We start from the raw sequence: 12,897 nt of genomic DNA on the forward strand, positions 1-12,897 counted from the left end.
TTTTAAATGTGAGTTTATTCGGGATAGTGACTCATAGTCTTTGATTGGAGGGAATGGCCGGCTTGGCAGATATGATGATAGACTCGTACTCGTATTTGAGATCACGGCGCAGATCGTTTATCGAAAGCATGTTGATAGGTATAAGAGTGGATGACTCATTGTACTGGCTAATTTGTTTGATATCAGAATTGTTATCATAGACGAGTCAGTACTCTATTGAGCGGAGATGTTAAATGGCAGGACTTCTCTATGGTACAAGCACCGGGTACTGCAGCCAGTTCCCAGCATGATTCGACTTGCTTTAATTCGTATCCTCATCGTCGCTCTTCCACCAGCGCCAAAGTGTTTGGGCCCAGAACCAGCTTTCGATAGTGCCAAAGACACCGAGAATGACGAGGACAACAGTCTTCGTAGTCTTGCTCAGACCTAGAGAGTCGAAACTGAAGGATGGGATCTCTGGATTCTGTGGATGATTGCCTTGCGACTGGCCATTTTGCGAGCCGATCTGTTTGTTTGCGACAGCGAAATGGGTGGAGAAGGATGCAGTGGGTTGAGGCCATCTGCGGAGCCCGTGTTGGCGGGGTATTATCCTATGTTGGATGTTCGCATACAGAGGAAGGCCGCGCCTGAACGCCATGGATAACACTAGAGTTCGGATAAATTTGGCCTGCGAATAAACCCCTAAAAGCAATTGATGGATGAAGAAGAAGATGAAGGAAGGTTGAAATTGATGGCGACGCTGACGTCTCATGCTAAGGATGTCTCACATGCAGCGGGGTCCTGCCCGTAGCACCAATCATGCGATCACTGCTTGTTGGATATTCTCGTATGAGAATATGCTTCACTTCCTCCATCCGGACTGTGAACAATGATTGATATTGAACCTCGGATCCCCATCGAGTTCAACATCATCTTCACCCCACGCTCCGGAGCGGAGACCTTTCGAAGAATGCGTTCTTGTTAGTGTATTTTGGACTAGATCTCGGTTATCTGTAAGTGATATTCCTGCTAAGGACCGGTCGCCCTTCGTCGTAACGTCCATCGGACCGAATATCAACTCGAAGCATGGAGTGAGATCTCTGCCAGAGCCGACTGATTCTAGGTTAAATTCCAAAACCAGACCTTCGGGAGAACTACGAATGGCAGGTATACCGCAAAACATATGCTGAGGAGGAATCGCAGGGGTCTATTTCTGGAATCCACCGACTTCTCTCTTTCTTGAGGCTGGACAGTCTGCATGATTTGGGTAGATAATATTGAGGACATATTATCGGCGACAAGCTGCTATTGCCATTCCTGGTCATTTCCTATGTGTGGTAGTTACATGAGATGTGGAAGTCAAGACGGAAGGCGGAAGAAAACATCGACATACACTTACACTGCATTGGCTCTTTTAGTTTGCTTTCTTTTCTTGTGTCTTCCAGCATCACTCTTCGTCAAAGAAATAGAAAGGAACCAACTGCTCTCTGTTGAGCTGAGTATAGGGAATGACCCTAACCCTGTATATGAAGTCTGCCTCTGCATTGTAGGGAGAAGTCGACCTCGTTCCTTTTTCCGATGACTGTCAAAAAGAAGATATCTATCATCGGATAGGATCTGTATGCTAAGGGTCCTAATCGAATGTGTAGGGGCTAGGGCCGCCAGAAGGAAGCTCCAACCAAAACGATGTACTCGCCAAAGTAGCATCATCGTGTCCTGGTCTAACTGGACTTCGAATGAAATCACTCTCGTGGGCGCGCCTGATTTCCACAAAATGCGCAATGCGACACGGCGATTCTCAACATTGCCTCGTCCTCCTGTGCGGTTGCTGGGGAGTCGAGCTTCCAAACCTACGTCGCATTGTCGATAAGAGACCACGATCAGGCTCTGACCCATTTATGTGCTTAATTGCAACCATACTATTTGCGACAGATCGAAGAGCGAAACTATAGCCGCGGCATGACCTGTGGATTCAAAGAGGCTCATGATGCTGTTGTCCAAATATGCCCCATTAGCTTTATCTGATATAAGCTAGTCATGTATCCGGGCCGTCGCGACGGCTGTCTTTAGTACCAGAAAATTTATTGCACGTTTTGAAACATGAAGCTATATGGATTAGGAGCTGTATGCTAAAGGGGTTTGCCTACTCCAGACATAAATCAACTGACTCAAAGGGATTACTTATTGTTGATGGCCCCTGAAGTCCTCAGACCCACATAGAATGTTCTAATCTTATAAGCCACGTCATCTCTAAACATGCTTCCACATTAGTAGACTACTGTAGCCCAGCTTAATACACAGTGCGGTCCCATCGAGATAAACTGACCGTAGTAACGTGGGGTTCCTACGACTTTGTATGGCGTATCTGCCTATACAGCCCCGTCTCGAACTCATCCCTAACCGCAATTACCTGGGGATCCGACGGAGGGAGGTGCTGGAAGAAGCTCGCCGCACATATTCCTGCCTTCCGATCGACCCACTGGTATTATGCATCCCATCAGTGATCACCCTTCTTTCGACCAGCAGACCAGAAAGGCACTTACAAAATGAGTATTGGTATGTCCTCCCCACGAAACCGTGCCATCTGCACGACCATCTGGAACATCACCGACCGTGATTGCGACGGCCAGCCCGAAGTCGACTTTGTCCCCTGTCGTAAACAGCCATTTCATTGCTTGCGCCTCTGGCATATTAATCAGCTGGTTCAACCTTATCCTCACAGCTTCCGGCAGCTGAGGCCGAAAGATCTCATCCACGCTCTCGGGTCTGATGACTCCCCACCTCCCGCCAGAAGAGCCGACAGAAACTTGGTGAACTCGCGTGGCGTCGAATACAGTGACCCACCGCCGAGATCGTCCGGCGTAGGCAGAGGGAATATCTCTTTGGTTGGAGTTAGGGATCCGTCTTCGGTGCGGAGGGCGATCTCCACTTTTCTCTTCTTGAAGTCGGGCAGTGTCTCCGGGTGGAAGGTGGTGGATTGGAGATTCAATGGACCGCAGATGTTCTCATGAATAAATTCCCCGAGTCTCTTTCCGGAGAGGACTTCGACCTGCATGTGCGCTGGTTAGATGCGGTGCTGAGTTCAGTTGCAGCCAGAGACCTACCACTCGTCCAGCCCAGTCCACTCCGGGTCCGTATCTCCAATCATCGCCCGGTTCGAAAATAAGAGGGTGTGTGATTGACTCCTAAGGTCAGACGACGTTTTTTGGTCAGATCGTTTATCAGGGATTTTGCAGGAAGGAAGCGGAGTACATATGTTCCTTGTGTGTGGTCGATGTTTCTCCCATGATACGCGGCCCATTTCTGCAGATTCTCGCTCATCACGCTATATGTGAAGCCGCTTGTATGCGTCAAGAGATGGCGCAAGGTGAGTTTCTTCTCCGTCCGATTGACGATGGGTTTTCCTAGGAGGAAGATCCTCAGCATGGCGATTCCTCTGACAACGGAATTTCCCGTCAAGAACAATACCATCTTCGTCGAATCCAGATAGGACCTCTGGCGCTGCCAACTCTGGCACAACCTTCCCGACATCATCGTCGAGTGAAATCAAGTCTCGCTCAACGACAATCATCACAGCGACGGCCGTGATGATTTTGGTCAAGGACGCGACCCAGAAAATTGAATCTTCGGTGACTGCAGGGCCGGCAGGGTCTGCGGTCTGAGTTCCTTGGATGCTGGAACAAATTGCATCTCCTTGAGCATTGTACGCGGTCAGTGCAGCAGCGTGAAATGGTCTAGGCGCCTTGTTGTAGTATTTCGCAAGGATAGTATCCATAGTGGCTGTGTGTTTTCGCCAGGAAGTTTACTGCTACAAAGAGCCTGGCTGTCAGTGATGTCCACCGTTTATATATGTATGAGATCTATTATCAATAATCTAAATGGCAGAATAACTAATCAACAAGTGAAAATCCAACCCCAAATTCCCACCTGTCGGCGTCCCAAATTGGTAAAGCAAAACGAACACGGGGACCCCACAAGGAACAAACTAAGCTATACTATGTATGTTGGAAACTGACTATCCCTATCTCCACAGAGATATTTACCCGACTTCCTCCAAGAGCCAGTTTGGAACAACGGGAAAGTGCAGATGTGACTTGCCCATGGGGGTGGGGTTACTTTATTTATGCGTCTTCCTGGCGAGCCACTTTATGTTTGGTATATCCTGCGTGCGTTGGTCGGACCCTATCGATAACCAGGACTACCCGCTTGGCTAGGAGGATAATGGACGGCGAAAGTGGAATGTTTTCTGCCAGTATATTAAAGTAGAGATAGTCTTTGTGGAGACTGCGTAACCATATAATATTTGTACAGTTCAGGCAAGTCAGCGCATAGGAGCAAGGCAACCAGTCCTGCTATATTGACACATATTGACTTCACAAATCCGAGACATTTCGAGGACAAGGCGTCTTATGGGACTTTCTATTCGAATCAGCTCCAGAAAAAGAGCGATATTCTCGCTACATGTACTTGTCAACAGCAAAGCGAGCCCTCAAAGCTTCTCCGTAGCGGTAAAACAGCCACGGCACTGGCATGAACGACAGCGTGACAAAGACCAGCAGACTATTCCCCCAACCTAGTCCTAGGGTATTGTACAGAGGTGCGGCAGCAAGATCCAGAAAGGCACCAAAAGGGGATCGGGTGAGGAGGTGGCCGCGAGATATGCGTTAAGCGATCCAACCACGAGTACTGTCTGCTTGTATCTGAGCCATCGGGGTAAATGCAGGTACAGCCCTCTGGCAAATCTCCTTATAAACCTCTGTCCTTGAGCAGCGTAATTAAACGTTCACCAACTACCTCACCCACGAGGTTATACCCCTCGGCAGTTAAATGCAGTCCATCATCCCAGATTTTCTTCCTGAATTCCTCTGTGGCGTTGTGATACGGGACTCTCCCGTGCAGGTTAAATGGGTGGCTACCCAAGGTCAGCCGCTTTGCACATATTATTATCTTGATTGAACTCACAATCCCTCTGCTTTATGATCGAGTATGGAATAATTTACTTCGTTCCTCCTCGCGTCAAGCGTCTTACTGACGACCGAACATTCAGGAATCGTCAGGGCGAGAACATTTGCGCCGTTCTCTAGAGCTACCTCCCACACCTCTTGCAGGGCACGGTATATCCTCGAAGCTGGATGGCCTCTCCCGAGATCACTGCTGACGTTAGCACCAGCCTCCTCCAGCCGTAAGGACGATGCAACATACTTTGTTCCCCCGAGAATGATAACCCAGTCATAGTTGGATCCGTCAACTGTTACGGTCAGACTCTGCACCGCAAGAAAGATAGTGGACGCAACACACATTTTGCTTGTAATCGAGCCAGAAATCTTCCGACAGGGCTGACAACCAAATCGCCTGGAAGGCCGTCCTCGTCAATGGTGAATGTGGTGGTGGGAAAGGCTGCCTGCAGTTTATCTTTCAGTGTCAAGGCGTATGGATGATAGTCGCATCCAAAATGGTAGTATCCGGCTGTAAGCGAGTCGCCGAAACAGAGGATTGAGAGCTCCTTGTCCATTTTGGATGTTCAGCTGGGGTTCTGTTGGGCGTCTCATTGTTTTATATACCCCGCATCTGTGACACTTCATAACAGAATGCGCCAGACCTAAAATAGCAAGCATCCGTCACCGTAAAATCCTGCTCATTGGTCATTTCACCATTCACATCAGAATGGGACAGAGCCTCTCGAGACGAATAAGTGAATGCAAGTGAAGAACATAATGAGTAATAAAGAAACCCTCCTAATCAGGATATCCAGTGCAAATGCCAAATGGCGGGTTAACTAGTAAATGTCCCTCTTCAGGACTATACACTCAGCGGAGCTGGTAATCCAACAAATACCTACCCAATCTCACCATTTCTTACTTCGTTTCAGCCGGCTCATCATGGCTGAGCACTTCAAGCAATTGATCCGCTGTCAAATGATCCGAGACATGCTCCATCCGATGGACATAAACACACTTGCCCCTCGAAACACCCATTCGCCGCCGTTCTGCCCCAGCTTCCACCCCGAAACGCCTGCCGCCCACTCCGCAACATCTGTTTGAATGTCTTTCCAAGCGCACCAAAGAAGGAGATCTGAACATAAGAGGGCGGTTTAGTGGCGTGCGACCTCGTCCTCTTCATGTGCAGCTTCTCGTAGATCTTCCCCGTGCGGTCCGTGTAGATGGGGAACGCGGCCTCAGTCTCCGACACATAAGGGACGATGCGTTGGGAGTCACCGCAGCCGATAATAATGAGCTGTGATGGGCCGGCGGGTTGGGGAGGGTCGCGAGGACGGAGTCGGTGAGACGGCGAGAGACTACGCGGACGTAGCCCTGGTCGTAGGCGCAGAAGAAGTGGCGGACTTGAACGGTCAGCAGATGGAAGGTGAGTAACGCAGCGTGAGGAAGAGACATACTGAAAATCACAACCGTTGTGATATGGACCCCTTTTCCTGCGACTAGCTCGCCGAATCGGATCGGCTGGCCATTTTGGGATTGTAGTTCGAGCTCGTAGGCTTCGGCGAGCTCTTTTGGCTCTGGGAGGTCGTCACATCGGGTTATAATAGTGCCACTCATAATTAGGCAGGTCACATTGATTGCATCATTGTCTCTATTGATTTGTGGGATGGTGTGTCAAGAGAGTGCAGATGAATTATCATGATTCATAAGCAGGACTATGGTCATCCGACCATTATCTATTCAGCGAATGGGATAGTTGTCGAATGATAGTCAGCATCACAGGCATCAAACAAAGTCGTGATGTCATGATATTATTTTGACTTTCCACGCGGCCCAAGGGGTTGGTATTAGATATGTCAACTTTAATAGAACAGGAAACAGGGATAAAACCTTGTTTCTGGACCCTGGCAGGTCCTATCATGAAAAACTACGGAGTATATACAAGTGAGTTTATCCCTGCACCTTGATGTAGATTTAGGACTTCAACTCCCCATAAGCTAATATTAGTCGACCAATTACTGTAGTGCGGTAGACACCACAATCCCATGATTATTGACACCCTTCGCGGCGCCGCTAAGCATCGTCCAACGTGACTTATATGCTGGAGTGAAAGTATATGGTCAATGGGTGAGGGAAAGAATAATGTGCGTAGTAGTAGTCTAATAAACCAGGTGTATGGCAGTATGACAATATTACGTTTTTAACTTTATAGATAGTGGCAGGATTTCTCACTCCAAGGTGCTCTGTAGACTACCAAGAGTATAGATTCCCACCTAGGGTTGTTTGGTCCTGTACCCTAGTGTTCAGGGTTCTTTTTAGTATGGTATGGCCTATCCTAGTTGGCTACACCTGCTATTCGAATAGTATGCAGCTCTGCTGATTCTGTGCTTTGTTTGGTGGGGTACAGGGGGATGTCCGTCGTGCTTTATAAAGCAACTTCAAACTTGTAATATTATCATCACTTAGTTTATTTAGCCCATCTTGCAATGCTATATAGTTGGTAAATAAAGTACTTGTTAGGAGGTGTCCTTTTAGCACAACAAAAGCACAATTTCCTTGTCTGTTCTTGGCTTCAAGTCTCATATAGTGACTGCAGTAAATTATTCCCCAACTCCCAAACAACAGGTCATCAAGATACCCCAATCTTCCTCATTACCGGCTGCACTGGCAGCGGCATCAGATCCGCCCTGGTGGAGAAATTCCACGCAAAGGGGCTGCACGTCTATGCAGCGGCGCTGTCCTGCCCCAAAATGAGCCACCTGGAGAAGCTACCCAATGTTACACTCCTCAAGCTGGACGTCGTTCCGGCAGAAGGCATCGTAGCCGCCGTCAAACCCCTCCGAGCTCAATCTGGGAGACTGAAAATCCTCGTCAACATCGGCCGTCAGTCTAGAATTTCCGGCACTGGAGGCAAGCCTCGGCGATGCGCGGCGTCTTTTAGATGTCAACTTCTTTGGTGTGATCGTTGTTGCGCACGCTTTTGCTCTGCTGCTTCTCACTACCAAGGGGGCAGTTGTGGATGTCTATTTGAGTTTGGGGTTTCTATATGCGCCGTGGATGAGCTGGTGATATATTTCTGTTTCAGTGTTGCGCAGCGTTAATGGAGACAGGTGTGTATAATGCCTCTAAGTCTGCTCTTATGTAGTGGAGTGAGATTCAATTGAGAATTATAGCCGTTTAGTGTCAGGTTCGTTTCCCTTATTACTGGGTCTGTCGCGACGAATGTCATGTACCATGCTGATCTGAGCATGTCAGAGGACTCGCTTTATCATAGGGCTATTGAGAGATCCAGAGGCGAGGAGTTGGCGAAGATGTGCAGACAAAGATTGCACCGGCTGATTTTGCAAAGGAGTTGGTCAGGGATGTCTTGGCCCTCTTGGGCGGTGCCTCTGATTCTGTGGCAGGGAGCATTGACTTTATTGGTCAAGTTCATGTACAGATTTTTACCTACAGCACGCTGGATGAGTCGAGAGCCGACGAAGTGTCTCCAGTCCCCAGGCCCGGGCTTTGCAGCTAAGGTACCTCATACCCTCACCTTGATATGCCGGATTTCATTGCTTGCGCGATCTTGAATACCAAGGCTGAGTTTGATAGAGCCCAACATAGTAGGGGTGTTAGTTGATTGCGGCCGACGTCATATGAGATTGACCTGCAGCTTAGATTCAAGGAGATCGACTGTGTGTTGATGAAGTGTCTAAGGATGTAGATATATTGTTCAGGGAATAGCCAATTCATTCAATTCCAATAAACAAGACTAGGTTACTCTCAAGGCATGTGGTGTCTTCTTACTTCAACTCGTCCAAGTGAGCGGATTGGAAAATCTCCTGACCAGACAAAAGATACTCCAATATAGCTCCTTCGCCTACATCCACGTCAGGTGAAAGGTCATTCCGACGGCAGCCTCGTGGCTCAATCCCGTTGAAGATATTTGTCATCCATCCCCAACCTGGAAGCATACCGAAAATCAAGGCAGTTGTATGGTCTAGCCCTGAGTACGGAAGAAACCTCACATTAGTGCCTGCCTCACAGTACTTGCGCACCAGAGCAGTTGTATCTTCGATTGTCGGTGCGATATCATCATTCGTGCCTTTGTAGATGTACAACGGAAACTTGGGGATTCCGTGTCTTCCCATCACGCCGATTTCATCGAGGATATCTTTGAACTCATATAGGAACTGGTGACCATTGTCGAAGAAGGATGAAATATTCATGTTATTGAGAGGAGGAGGGTCGTTTCCATCCCCGCTACGGGGGCTGCAGCGTTTCAGAGGACCGAGAAAGGCCTCGCGGTACTCGGGCAGAAGGTGGTCGAGCATATAGGCCTTGAGGTCAGGGAATGCATTCATGACCCCCAGCATGGCCCAGGCGTTTAACGCTGAGGCTGCTCCCCCGTTGACGGACAGATAGCTCTTCGTAATATTAGTGGGAGGACCACCGATCGCAGCCCCAGCGATTTCAAGTTCCGGTGAGTAGCTGTGATGGAATTCAGAAGCCCACTCTGTGGCGTAACCTCCTCCAGAGTAGCCGAACATGATCGTTTTGGCCTCAGGGCTGAGGCCGGTGAGGTGTTCCGAGTTCAGTGCCGCACGGATAGAATCCAGAGTCTGGTAGGCGCTTTGCGGGCCCACGGTAAACGCGGCATTGGAACCCTCGTAGTCTGGTATGTTCAGAACCGGACCCTGCTGCAAGTACGGAAGCACGTAGCTTAGCTGGTTCCGGTTCCAGGTAGCAGCGGCACCGTCCACACCAAACTGGATCCCGTACGAGGGAGAGCAATTGATATCAGGCGAGTCGTAGGCAATCTGGAAAGAGAGGAGCCGGTCGAACTTTGGTTTTTGAGGGACAACTATCGTTGTGACTGTGTGGGCGGGCTGCTCATGCACGTCCCGGGTGACATACAACAATTGGAATGCCTTGGCTTTACTTGGGAAGCCAGGGACCAGGGATGCGATTGTCACCTCGCGGGAATTCACAATGGTTCCCGGGGGCAATTCTGACCAAGAGTCATCATTCGGAGTGTAAAAAGGGTCCTCACTTGGCAGAAGAGGAACAGCCTCTGCAACAAGCACACAGAGGAGTCCGAGTAGAAGAACAAGGGGGAAGTACGGCGTATAGCCCATGATAATACCCAGTACAATTTTGGAGTTTGGACAAGAAGAAGAGAAATTGCGATTGAATAATTTAAGCCTTGAACAGGTGCTCGTATCAGACAGCAAGTTAACTGCAATTTATACTATTTAGAGAGGGGAGCCTTTGATTGCGTTGTCAGGAATCCTACTTTACGTAGGGGTAACTTCTGTTGGGCATGCTAAGAACCAGATCCCAAGTGGATCCCGCAAATGACAGGTTACATTCTCAGGCTCGGGGAAGAGTGATTTCAATCATGACAGGTGCGCTTAAAATCTCATTCCATATTGGTTCCATTTGAATTGATTTTCAAAGCCTACGTTGCGGGAACCAATCCTGAACCATTCAGACTATGGCTAGGTTCCTATCCAACCGCATTAATACTTCCTAGCCAGCAGTAGCGTGAGTTTACGTTTGGTAAGATTTTGAACTTCGAGAATTAGGGTCTGAGCATCAGAGTGAATGTATGGATTTTTCAGCCTGATCAGTTTAACGTTACTGAAGTTTTCTTTCATCAGTGTAATACTCTTAAATTCGTATAGGATGGATGATCAATGGACATTTAAGAGTGATAGCTAGACTAAAAAAAATAAATGAACTAATCTACAAATCAAGGGCATAGGAGTTATTTCCTAGGCGTTACTTATTCTTAGTATGCCTCCTGTAAGCATATATTTTTGCAACCCTTTTAATATGGAAATTAGACCATGTTAAAGACAAAATGGATATAACAAATTCCCATACAGTGGCAGTTGTGATGGTGATGATTCATACCTTAGCCCAGCGCCTCTGGCGATATGCAAGGCTAGTGATAATTCCAAATACTGTCCATGATTGCTTTTTAACAGTGCAGCACTGCGCCCCTATCTCCTCTGCTTTTGCCATAAAGATTTAGTTTTGCTTGCTGTATGCTTGATGCCTAAAATCCCATCCATCCGAATGAGCTGCAAGCAACTATAGTGGCGTGTGATGACAACTTCACTTCAATGCCACCACCATTACTATGGACCATCAGATACACTTACATCTCCCAGTAAAGTAATATTATACCGGCACACTTTCTATCCGTTCTGCATATCTGACTTTTCCTGTGGTCGGCCAAGCGCCCTTGTTGTCATGACATGCAATGCAGCAATGGCAGCAACTACTATTTGTTTACGATCATTAGTGTGACAGAGATGGGGTGATGCGATGCTGGGTAAGGCACGTATCATATCTCCAGCCAGCCACATATATGAGTGTTGAGACGGTCCAATCAAAATTCTCTAACCAACTTAATGCAGAATCCAAAAATGCACACCAGCAAAGTAAGTAGTGATGAACGGCCATGTTGAATGACAGGCCAAAAGCCTTCACCTAGATATTTATGTAACTTGATAAGTCCGCCATAAATGAAGACAGTTCATACTAGGATATAAATGTGTTATGAGCAGTTAACCCTATCTATATCAAATATCCCCGTAATTATACTTACATTCTTAGCATCCACTAGAATTTCTTCTACTTCTAAGACTCAGGATTAAAGCATCAATATTCAAGTTTGTTCATTCTTAGTAGATCGTTTAGACAGACTTTGAGGGTTACGTAAATTATGCATTATCATTTCGCAGGTTGGCTGCGCGTCTTCCAGCCTACCGAGTACACCCTCTGCCTCGAGACTAGAACCGCCTAGCCCTATCTCTGTTGGGGTAATGTTAACCCAGGGGGTTCAAAGCCTTGCCGACCATGTCTGGTATTAGACCTAGGCAATGCGGCTTGCGGACAAGGCATCCTGGATGTCTGGAAGGGTTGAAGTTGTGCTTCCCGGACCGCAAAGGCAGCCAGGTCATGCTGATATGACAATTATGGGTCCGCATTTGTTCAGCCCCACCACCCCGGGAGAGTGGGGACTAGCCGCATTGCGGGATCCAGTTATTTTTAGCCTTACCCGAAAGCTACCTAGGTAGAATGCTTGGCCTCAGCCTGTCAATCGGGTCCACTCCCGTCAGCCTACGGCTGTTGATCCTGACACTAAGGCACGGATCTAAGCTCAGATCAGGTGAATGACAAGCAACGTGCGTACGATGATCAACATAAATGAGTATTAATATAGCACCATGATGAGTGCCACAGACAGTAGCGGCATACAAGAAGAACGGTCTTTATATGACATTATATTGGAGAATCTAAAACCTGCTCATGGGAGACATGGTGACAGATTGAGAGCTCTTTCATGATTTTTTAGTCAAAGGTTTCTCCACCCATAAACAAAATGTAAGTAGATGGCCACAATGCGAGTCTCACCTGGCATATCCTTTCGCTCTCAAATGAACATGAACTGCTAAGAATTATAATGGAAACTATATATAGTGACAAATTATAAAATTAGAAGTTCCCTTCTAATACTCGCACTAAACATAGTTAACAGTTTATTGCAGTCATCAAGTTAGGAAGATTCAACAGCCAATCCAGCGAGTAAATGAAATGACAAACTAGTAAGTCAAAGAATCGCTGTAGATAGGTGAGCATCGTCTCCACTATAACACATGCGTACAAACTATGCTGTAACTCCAACTTAAACTAGTGAGCCATATTTCACACTCAAACAGGTACAGCTGGGTGAGGAGAAGTAGAGTCATTTATGAACACTATTATTGGCTAGCTGTTGGTACCACCTTAGGCCGTTGGTCGTCGACCCGCATTGGATCGTTAAATCATGCTCCATTCGGGTAAGAACTGGGGAACGGAGGCTCCTCCAACATTTTGTGGTGAGGAATAGCTGAGAACAGGCATATATCCTCATTATGAATGGCCCCCAGGCCTAGGCTTTGGAACTAAGGTAACTCACATTGCAAGATGCGGAGTGACTGTATCA

At 47.6% G+C, this 12,897-nt stretch overlaps 7 protein-coding genes across 7 annotated transcripts; 1 reads left to right on the plus strand and 6 right to left on the minus strand.

Annotated features, from left to right (window-relative positions):
- Positions 1 to 301: 301 nt before the first annotated feature.
- P174DRAFT_368897 (uncharacterized protein) lies at positions 302 to 637 on the minus strand (the record flags this gene model as incomplete). Its single annotated transcript, XM_024822252.1, has 1 exon — positions 302 to 637. The coding sequence occupies one exon, from the start codon at positions 635 to 637 to the stop codon at positions 302 to 304; it is 336 nt and encodes a 111-aa protein (XP_024684577.1).
- A 1,846-nt stretch (positions 638 to 2,483) lies between these two features.
- Positions 2,484 to 3,754, minus strand: P174DRAFT_459466 (serine hydrolase domain-containing protein; the record flags this gene model as incomplete). The annotated part of the gene is made up of 5 exons (XM_024829766.1): positions 2,484 to 2,760; positions 2,781 to 3,028; positions 3,084 to 3,164; positions 3,232 to 3,383; positions 3,448 to 3,754. The coding sequence occupies 5 exons, from the start codon at positions 3,752 to 3,754 to the stop codon at positions 2,484 to 2,486; spliced, it is 1,065 nt and encodes a 354-aa protein (XP_024684578.1).
- A 682-nt stretch (positions 3,755 to 4,436) lies between these two features.
- Positions 4,437 to 4,622, minus strand: P174DRAFT_367614 (uncharacterized protein; the record flags this gene model as incomplete). The annotated part of the gene is made up of 1 exon (XM_024822185.1): positions 4,437 to 4,622. A coding segment is annotated over one exon (186 nt), but the record flags the coding sequence as incomplete, so codon positions are not given.
- A 103-nt stretch (positions 4,623 to 4,725) lies between these two features.
- Positions 4,726 to 5,491, minus strand: P174DRAFT_419877 (SGNH/GDSL hydrolase family protein; the record flags this gene model as incomplete). Its single annotated transcript, XM_024824813.1, has 4 exons — positions 4,726 to 4,891; positions 4,942 to 5,130; positions 5,182 to 5,227; positions 5,278 to 5,491. 4 exons carry the CDS (start codon positions 5,489 to 5,491, stop codon positions 4,726 to 4,728), a joined length of 615 nt encoding a protein of 204 aa, XP_024684580.1.
- A 343-nt stretch (positions 5,492 to 5,834) lies between these two features.
- P174DRAFT_459468 (uncharacterized protein) lies at positions 5,835 to 6,533 on the minus strand (the record flags this gene model as incomplete). Its single annotated transcript, XM_024829767.1, has 4 exons — positions 5,835 to 5,940; positions 5,990 to 6,213; positions 6,252 to 6,319; positions 6,374 to 6,533. 4 exons carry the CDS (start codon positions 6,531 to 6,533, stop codon positions 5,835 to 5,837), a joined length of 558 nt encoding a protein of 185 aa, XP_024684581.1.
- A 1,133-nt stretch (positions 6,534 to 7,666) lies between these two features.
- On the plus strand, positions 7,667 to 7,985 carry P174DRAFT_419879 (uncharacterized protein; the record flags this gene model as incomplete). The annotated part of the gene is made up of 2 exons (XM_024824814.1): positions 7,667 to 7,799; positions 7,858 to 7,985. The coding sequence occupies 2 exons, from the start codon at positions 7,667 to 7,669 to the stop codon at positions 7,983 to 7,985; spliced, it is 261 nt and encodes an 86-aa protein (XP_024684582.1).
- Positions 7,986 to 8,701: 716 nt separating this feature from the next.
- Positions 8,702 to 10,036, minus strand: P174DRAFT_367530 (putative lipase; the record flags this gene model as incomplete). The annotated part of the gene is made up of 1 exon (XM_024822179.1): positions 8,702 to 10,036. One exon carries the CDS (start codon positions 10,034 to 10,036, stop codon positions 8,702 to 8,704), a length of 1,335 nt encoding a protein of 444 aa, XP_024684583.1.
- Between the last annotated feature and the right edge of the window lie 2,861 nt (positions 10,037 to 12,897).

Source organism: Aspergillus novofumigatus (assembly GCF_002847465.1).
Source record: "Aspergillus novofumigatus IBT 16806 chromosome Unknown P174scaffold_3, whole genome shotgun sequence".
Classification (NCBI taxonomy): domain Eukaryota; kingdom Fungi; phylum Ascomycota; class Eurotiomycetes; order Eurotiales; family Aspergillaceae; genus Aspergillus; species Aspergillus novofumigatus.